The 8,544-nt window shown below is 35.8% G+C and overlaps 1 protein-coding gene across 1 annotated transcript; it reads right to left on the bottom strand.

Moving 5' to 3' along the window:
• Positions 1-486: 486 nt before the first annotated feature.
• LOC110684008 (pentatricopeptide repeat-containing protein At5g61990, mitochondrial-like) lies at positions 487-8,280 on the bottom strand. The gene is made up of 5 exons (XM_021860403.1): positions 4,921-8,280; positions 3,813-3,889; positions 1,289-1,497; positions 1,058-1,192; positions 487-888 (listed from the first exon to the last, which is right to left on the bottom strand). Exon 1 carries the CDS (start codon positions 8,203-8,205, stop codon positions 4,996-4,998), a length of 3,210 nt encoding a protein of 1,069 aa, XP_021716095.1. The 5' UTR covers positions 8,206-8,280; the 3' UTR covers positions 487-888; positions 1,058-1,192; positions 1,289-1,497; positions 3,813-3,889; positions 4,921-4,995.
• Positions 8,281-8,544: the final 264 nt, after the last annotated feature.

The raw sequence follows: 8,544 nt of genomic DNA, 5'->3' as shown, positions 1-8,544 counted from the left end.
TTATAGAGCATAAATTCCTAGCTCGAAAGAGTCGGTGAAGTTTATTGGTTCAACCAAGATTTAGATTTCACCTTCAACATCATTCATCAATATAGAACAAAGCTACTTAATCGCCATAACCTTTTGTATTCCACGTAAGATTTATGTTGCATTACGAAAGAGTTTACTATGGCTACATTACTGTACTAAATGCAATCAAATAGGAAGTATTATTCAAAATTCAATTGTTCCTTCGTATATGTTAGTATTTACTAACTTTGAGAATGGGGCTTGCCATCCATTTTCAAGTTCATTTTCATCACTTTGTGTATTTCCTTGCCTCTTGCATCAACTTAGCCAGTATCTAGGATTAATTCTTGTTGTATCGAAAAATTTGTCCAAAATTCTAATGCATATGCGACTTTTATATACATTATGGAAAATAATTCCATGTGAGCAATGAACTCCAAAAAATGAACTATATGAACCAAGCTTTAAAATGCAGATAAGGTCATAAGCCTAATTAAAAATGCTAATGTGCAATTTTCTATACAATTTACTCAGTGAATATACTTGTAATAATTTTCAGCTTGCAACGTCAGCCTGCTCTGTTAGATCACTACATTACTACAAAATTCATGCTGTTATAACCAAAATTGTGCTACCCTACAAAAATGAACATATATATATAAATCGTTTTACCTGAAGTAATTGAATTAGAAATACGTAGTAATTTAAAATACAGGCAGCCTATAAAATTTTGCAAGAGAGCATTCCAGAGCAAAAAGGCTCAATTTTCTGTGGCTCTATGTCAACTGCAGAAGTCATTTCAGCAGTTACAGTATGTGAGTCCACTTCTTTACTTTAGTGTCAGTATGATACAATGGCCATGTACTCTTGAATGTCAACCTATAAAATCAAACAATTAACCAACCAAAGAGTTTATCAGTAAGGACAGTAACTATAAAATAACGAGCTATTTATCAAGCAGATTTCTTGCACCATGAACCAGACTGGGAGGGGAATTTATTCTACTAAACTTACTGATGATTTGTTCAAGGATTACAGAAGTTTGTACCTGTCGAAAAATTTGCAGGAATCAAATTATCTCTTTTTGAAGCACCCCCTTCCTGTTTCATTGCCATCTGTTTCCATACCTAGGCCAGCCCTTGCCAAGGCCATTTGGTATGTATACTTTGTAAAATAATTGCGCCTGGAATGTGACAAGATAGTTATCCAAAAAGTTAAATAGTCAATGCTCTCAATAGTTATGTGTGCAAACAACTGTCAGTCATCAATGAAAAATCACCTTTCAATTTGCACAAGATTTCGTAACTTCCTCCCACTGCTTAGCGCTTATGAAAGGGTGGTACATTGATTTCTCTGGGAGAAGCAGCTACTGGTTACTGCTTGCCCAACATGTAGATCAATCAGCCACTTGAACACTTGCAACATTTAAGCAAGATATATGAGCTGATTGTAGGAACATAATCTTAACTGTGTAGCAAAATCCTGCAGCTGCAAAAGTAAATGTTTCGGTCAGCAAACAGGGTTAAAATGTAGCAAGAAAAGGCCACACCTTAGGGTGCACATGAAGCTGATAGACAACAGTTACATTCACTCACATGCACAAAACTGACTCGACCCAAGTATCAAAATATTTGACATACACTATTTTTAAGGACAGATACTCTATTCACTCCAACTAGTTAACCAATGAGCAGGAGAATGCAATGTTGATGGCAAAGGCCAATATCAGCTGCTTACTGTTGGCCCTGATTCACCTGAAAATTCATCCTTTAATGGAACTTCACAAAATTGCACTGCAGCAATTACAAGCCTTTCACAAATATGACAATAGTGACATTGTTTATCACGTAGTACTATTCACTTGAACAGAAAAAGTATCATGCTATGAAATCCACAAATATCCTCGTTAAGATTCTAGAGAATTTTTTCACCAAATCCAAGCATGTCTTCTTAGCAATAACAATAATCAAAGCCTTAATTTCAAAGATGAGATCAGCTACATGAACCAAGATTTATCTCCTATACTCGCTAACCATGATCCTCTCCTTCCATCCCCTCCTGTCCAATATTATATGCTCTTGTAAACCCAACTTCTTCATAAAAATTGTTTTCCTCTACTTGATGCGTCAAAAACTAAATCTTTGTGAGAAACATATAAATCATGATTTAAATGGTTCTAACCTGTTTCTAAGAAACTTTCTCATGACTTGTACTATCTGTATTCATAAGGTGTCCTTTCTCTTATTTAATTATGTATTAATGTAAATGAGCCATAACTATGTAGCCCTATGTCTACTTGTTTGTCACTAATTATAGCTCAAGCAAAACTACAATCCACAAAACCACAAATAACATCTATGATCATAAAATATATATCTTTTGAATAGCTTTAAAGTGCTAAAATAAAAATAACAAAGAAAAGAATAAAGTGCTCCATCTTCCGTCTGTCACTCAACCATCAACAATAGAGATAGAAGAATGATTGAGGTAGAAGTATTATAAGTATATATTTCATAACTAGTATCTATCTCCACCATCTTTAAAAGACAGGCCACATTAGAATTGACGTTTTTTTTCAAGGAATTTAATTAGAATAACATAACTGTCCTTAACAATTCAACTTTTTACATTTTTACCTTTACCAACGTCCTCGTTTTTTGAAATATTTTCAAGGGTAACATTTAAGGGTCATATCTCATGGGATAGTTCAAATTTTCGACTCAAAATTTAGAAAGTGGCTTATAATTTTGGGACAAACTTAAAAGTGAAACATGGCCTACTTAATTCAGGACGAAGGGAGCAAGGTTATACTGTTATACATCTCATTTCCAAACTTTATAGGGAAGGTGAGGAGCCATCTTAAAGTCAAGGCTTTTGTGTGGATTTTACAAGTCCTCTTTGTTTTGTACTCTTTATTTCAACTATGTATGTGACTTTTCGCTTGTCAAGACCAAATTAGTCATGGTATGATATTCAAAACTGACTGGTAATATTTCAGTAGTATCTAAATACCATAATGTTGTAATGAATTTTATTTTATTTTATTTTTAAGGAAAATTTAGGAGACCCTTTGCTCAAGGGTAGAATTTAAACTGTCAAAAACTAAGTAAAGAAAGATTTATGTAAGCACAAGTATGGCATTGATATTCTACAGAGATGGATGATACGGAATAACAAGAGTTTGTTAAGTGAACAATAATAAGGATTGGTACGTGGCAGTGTGTCATATCTTCTTCTCCAAATACCTAAACATTCATAGAGGCACTGATTCACTTGCTTACATCAAAACTTCCAAGAGTTCCAACTTCCACAATATAACAAAATAGCAAATGTCCCGTACCAGGCCACAAATTACATGATAAAGCAGTGATATATAGCTGGATACTTTTCACCATGTTACACTCCTTTGGAATTTATTAGACCCTGGTGGTTTGCCAAACTACGAGCATTTTTTCTACTCAATTATGCAATTTCTCACATTTTTTGCAATATAAGCACATTATACACAAAACATTAATACTAGTAATCTAGGCAAAAGTTCAAGGTATCAGTGCAAATGGTCAATGTACCAGCACATTTAAAAGAACTTAAGACTAGTTACTAAATGCTAAGGATATTAAACCCCAGTAAATGAATTGAAATATGCAGGAAATAGCATTTAGAAATCTGGAAAACCTTTTATGTCACAAACATCAATGGGGCAAGTTTGTAAATTTTACAAATGACAAAGTCTAATGAACAATTTCAGTTGGATTATATACCATAACCAAATGAAAACCTGAATCCACATTAAAAAGAAATACCTGAAGGCCACAAGGGTACTTCTTCTCTATCTTTCTCCACGTGCAATGAAAACATGTAATCCTTTCCAAAACCTTCCCTGAAGCAGCAGAAACAGATGATGTGCGTGAGAGTATGACAAACAAGAAACAAAAAATTGCATCTCACAGAACTTGCAAAAATATTTAATGACCTTCATGGCCTACTTTCATGAATAAGGGGCAGCTAGAAGTTCTCAGACAATGAATCTTACAGAGTTTATTGATCTAGTCATGCAAATAAGCATCAAGCTGCAAAAGAACAGCGCTTGAACCCTTTAATTTAAAATAGGAGCCACAAAATGTTTCTACAAAATAATAATAACAAAAAAACAAAAAGAAAAGAAAAGAAAAGCCTTATATTGGCAATGGAAATAACAAGTTAATAAGTTAAATATTACACTGATCACTTTCCTAGTCCGCAACCTCTTTGTTTTCCCTCCAAGCAAAAAATGAAAAAAGAGCTTTTAAAACGAAAGAAGCAAAAGAAAACCCGGCCATCTTTATGAGTTCCCTAATCATCAAACTAGCCAATAATTTTTCCCCATTATATCAATGTGTCACCCCACGGCAACCTCAGTAATCAGGGCCCACATTTCATTCCATAACACAGCACTATAGGTGAGGATGGTGCCGAATCACCAGGCAACACTAATGAACAAAACCACAAAGTTTTACAAGGAGCCTCCAGGCAACATAAAAGAACAAAACCGCAAGGTTTTACAAGGGGAAAGACTACATCACATGTCAAGTATACAAATTTGTATGGTAGAGAGCCTAAGCAGCCTACCAAGAGTACTGCCATTGGACCAATACAAACTCCATGGTCTACAAACGTCTACTAGTCTACAATATATGGTGATTTGAATTTCATAAGGATTGGGTGCAACAAATATCTAAGAATTATGTGTTATTTCAGGGACAATCAATCGTTATAAGTATAAAATATAATCTCCAAATCCTTTTCCATAAGAATGTTATATATGGACCAAAGAGAGAAAAAATGGGGTAGCAAAACCAATGTATTCTCATCTGACCTATATCATTGCTAAGATAAAAGAGAGAAAAAAGGGAGTACAAGAACCTGACTTACATGTACTTGTGCGAAATCCCCTGGAATAGAGGCATAGAGCCTGCTGGAAGCATAAGATTCAATTTTAAAACCACCTTACACCAGATTAGCAACATTCAATGCCCTTTGACCTGAAAGGCTATCAGAACTCTGAAAATTGTCTTGGTCATGAATCTGATTGAAATCATTCAAGCTAGTGCAGTTGGGAACCCATCTAAATTGAATCACAGTATCAAGAACCTTAGCTGCTTTGTCGGAATGTCTGGATTGGCACAAAGCACGAATTAAATTCATGCAAGTACTAGAACTAAGCATGAGACCTTGCTGTTCCATATCATCAAGTAGCTGTAAGACTTCAGAAAATTGATCCTTCTGACTTAGGGTTTCAACTAATGAATCCCATACATTTTCTTTCAATGTCAAACCCTTAAGTGATAATTCATCCATCATCTGAAAGACTCTTTTCCAATTACCTTCTCTACGATAAGTGTCCACCATTAGGGAATATACAACTTCATCAGGCATAACTCCACTGGTCAACAAGTTATTGAAAAGAGAAATCAACTTAAGCCCGTTACCTGTTCTATTATATCCGTTTAAAAGGGAGGCATAAGTTATGGTAGTTGGCTTTAAATTTCTATTTTGCATCTCATAGAAGAGATCTTCAGCTTCTTCCATCATTCCCAATTTGCAGTGATGATCTATCAAAATGGTATATGTCACATTCGTGGGTGCAATATTCATTTCAATCATGTCTTGCAAGAGTTTAAATGCTTCAGCTGACTGATTTGACTTGCAAAACCCATAAATTAAAGTATTGAAAGTATGTATTGAAGCTATACCCTTGTGCCGCATTTCTTGATATAAGGATAGAGCCTTCTCCAAATCTCCTTTTCTGGAGCAACCATCAATAATGGCATTGTAGACAAAGCTATCACATGGTATGCCCTTTAATTGCATCTCATCAAACAATCTAAATGCCTCCTTTAAGTTCCCACATTTGGAATAGCCATCTATCATAGTAGCATAAGTCACACTGTTTGGTACCAGCCCCTTTGTGGTGACTTCGCAAAAGAGTTCCTGTGCCCTCTCTACTTCACCAAATTTGCACAGTCCATTAATCAAACTATTGTAAGTGACAATATTTGGATGAACACCTTCCCTCTTCATCTCTTCAAACAGTTCAAGAGCTTTTATCATATCTCCTTGCTTAGAATATCCAGAGATTAAAGAGCTGTAAGTATACACATCAGGCACCAGACACTTAGCCCTAAGTTCTATGAATGCCTGTGAAGCTTCTTGCATCTTTCCATTCTTAGCGAGACTGTGGATGAGCACACTGTAGGCAAGTAAATCAGGGAGTACTTTCTGCCTCAGCATATCTTCAAAGGACGACAAGGCCTCCGCGATATTCCCTTCTTTGCAATGTCCATCAATAAAAGCTGCATAGACGACATCATTTGGTTTGATACCACACCTTGACATCACTTCAAGATATCTACTAGCAGTTTTCATTTCCCCATCTTTGCAATATCCGTGGATTAAAGCACCATAAGTATATGCATCCGGCTTTAATCCTCTCTCCACCATCTCATCAAAATAAGAAATTGCTACTCCTGTTTTTCCACCCTTGCAAAGGCCCATTACAAGAGTGTTGTAGCAAAAAACATCAGGTAAAGTCCCTTTCTCCTTCATCTCTTCAAATATTCTCATTGCCTCCTCCAAGTTACCCCCATGGACATAACCCTTGATTAAAGTTGTGTAAGTAACCACATTTGGTTTCACACCACAAACGACCATTTCTTGTAGAACATTATAAGCACACTGAACATTTCTAACATGACAAAGTGCATTGATAATTGCATTAAATGTGAAAGCTGTAGGGGAAAAATTCATGCTCTTCATCTCAGCAAGCAGCTCATAGGCTGCCTCCATTTTATTTTCTCTACAATAACCTTCAATCAAATAGCTGTATATTTGGGAACTAGGACTTAACCCTAACCTAATCATCTCAAACAATAGACCTTTTCCTTTCTCCATGTCACCTATCCTACATACACCACTAATTAATGCAGCATATGTCACAAAATTCAGCTTAATTCCGCAAGCGATCATCTCATCTTTAATTTTGAGAGCCTCTATCACATCACCCTGCTTCATGAACCCATCTATCAAGGAAGTGTAAGTAACATGGTTAGGCTTCAAACCCCTCCCCACCATTTCAGCCAACAGCAACTTTGCTTCCCAAGCCTTCTTATTTTTACAAAATCCATCAATGAGTATCGAATAAGTATAACTATCAGGAGTTAGGCCCTTCTCGGCCATGGAGCGTTTAAGCTCCAAAGCTTCATCTAGGGCCTTGGATCTACACAAACCATTAATAAGTACATTATAAGTCACTAAATTAGGAATAATGCCTTTCTCTTCCATTTCCACAATCACATTTTTACCTTCCTCAACCTTCCCTTCTTTACATAGACCACTAATCAAATTGGTATAAGTATAAATGTCAGGAACAAGATTAACCGCTAACATTTTATCATAAACCCTCCAAAATAAACCCATCATATTCTTCTTCAGCAAATCAGACAACAAAGAATTGCAACAAACCAAACTAGGACAAAAATCATTGTCTTTAATACACAAGAATACATCAGCAGCCTCTTTTAAGAGCCCCATTTTCTTATAAGCATTAATCACTATATCAAAAATCACAGAACTGGAATCGCACTTGTTATATTCCCTCACACAACTAGCCAATGAATCAAACACCATATAAGAAGGCGGTCGGGTATCAATCAAACATTCAATAACCCCATTTGCAAGAGGAAAACAGCTAGAATTACAAAGAAGAACAGCTAAAATTGAGAAGGAAAACAAATTGTGATGAATACCCAGTTGAGAATGCGACCAATTAAAGAACCCCAGAAGTCGAATTGGATCAGAAAACTGATTATGATGAAGAACAGATTGGACAACATCAGGGTTTAGCTTCTTAATGATGTCTGATGACCCCATTAAAATGCTCCAGTTATTATGCTTTAAAAGCTTTGAAATTTCTTCAACAGTTTCCCCATTTTCGCCATTGAAGATCTTCAATGTGGTAAAGAATCTGCAGGAAGATAGAAAGAGAGAGATTGTTCTGAGTCTAGTGTGTTTTCTGTGGGGCAATAACCTAAGATGGTGATTCCAAAAACCCATGATTTTGGTGAAGGTTTTAGCATAGCAGGAAGAAGAATAGCAAAAGAGTGACAAAGGGGAAGAGTAATTTCCCCTTAACACAACCAGAACAAGGAAGAAGAACATCAAAATTGCAAATTTGGTAATGTGGAGGCGTCAAATGGGCTTTTTTCAGAAGGGCTGAATTTTCAGACACCATATTGGCATATTGCCCCATAACTTGAGATTAGTCCACTCTTGGTAGATTCAAAGTTTCAAACGACATACAAATAGTTTTTAAATTGGACTCGACTAGGTTTGAAAGTTAGGAAATTTCGTATCATATTTAGAGACTTATCGTTTTACTTCATATCATCTTAGAAACTAACCAATAAATCCTTAGATCAGTTGGTAAGAAAATTGTTCTAACTTAACTAAAGCCTCAATTTTGAGACTTGGGAATGCGGCAACACTTGTTGGGAGAGC

The sequence above is a fragment of the Chenopodium quinoa genome, unplaced genomic scaffold, assembly GCF_001683475.1.
Source record: "Chenopodium quinoa cultivar QQ74 unplaced genomic scaffold, ASM168347v1, whole genome shotgun sequence".
In the NCBI taxonomy this organism is placed as follows: Eukaryota; Viridiplantae; Streptophyta; class Magnoliopsida; order Caryophyllales; family Amaranthaceae; genus Chenopodium; species Chenopodium quinoa.
This window is presented reverse-complemented; position numbering and strand designations above follow the sequence as displayed.

Coding starts and splice junctions, on each gene's coding strand:
- LOC110684008 (XM_021860403.1), bottom strand. CDS start 8,205: ATGTTCTTCTTCCTTGTTCTGGTTGTGTTAAGGGGAAATTACTCTTCC.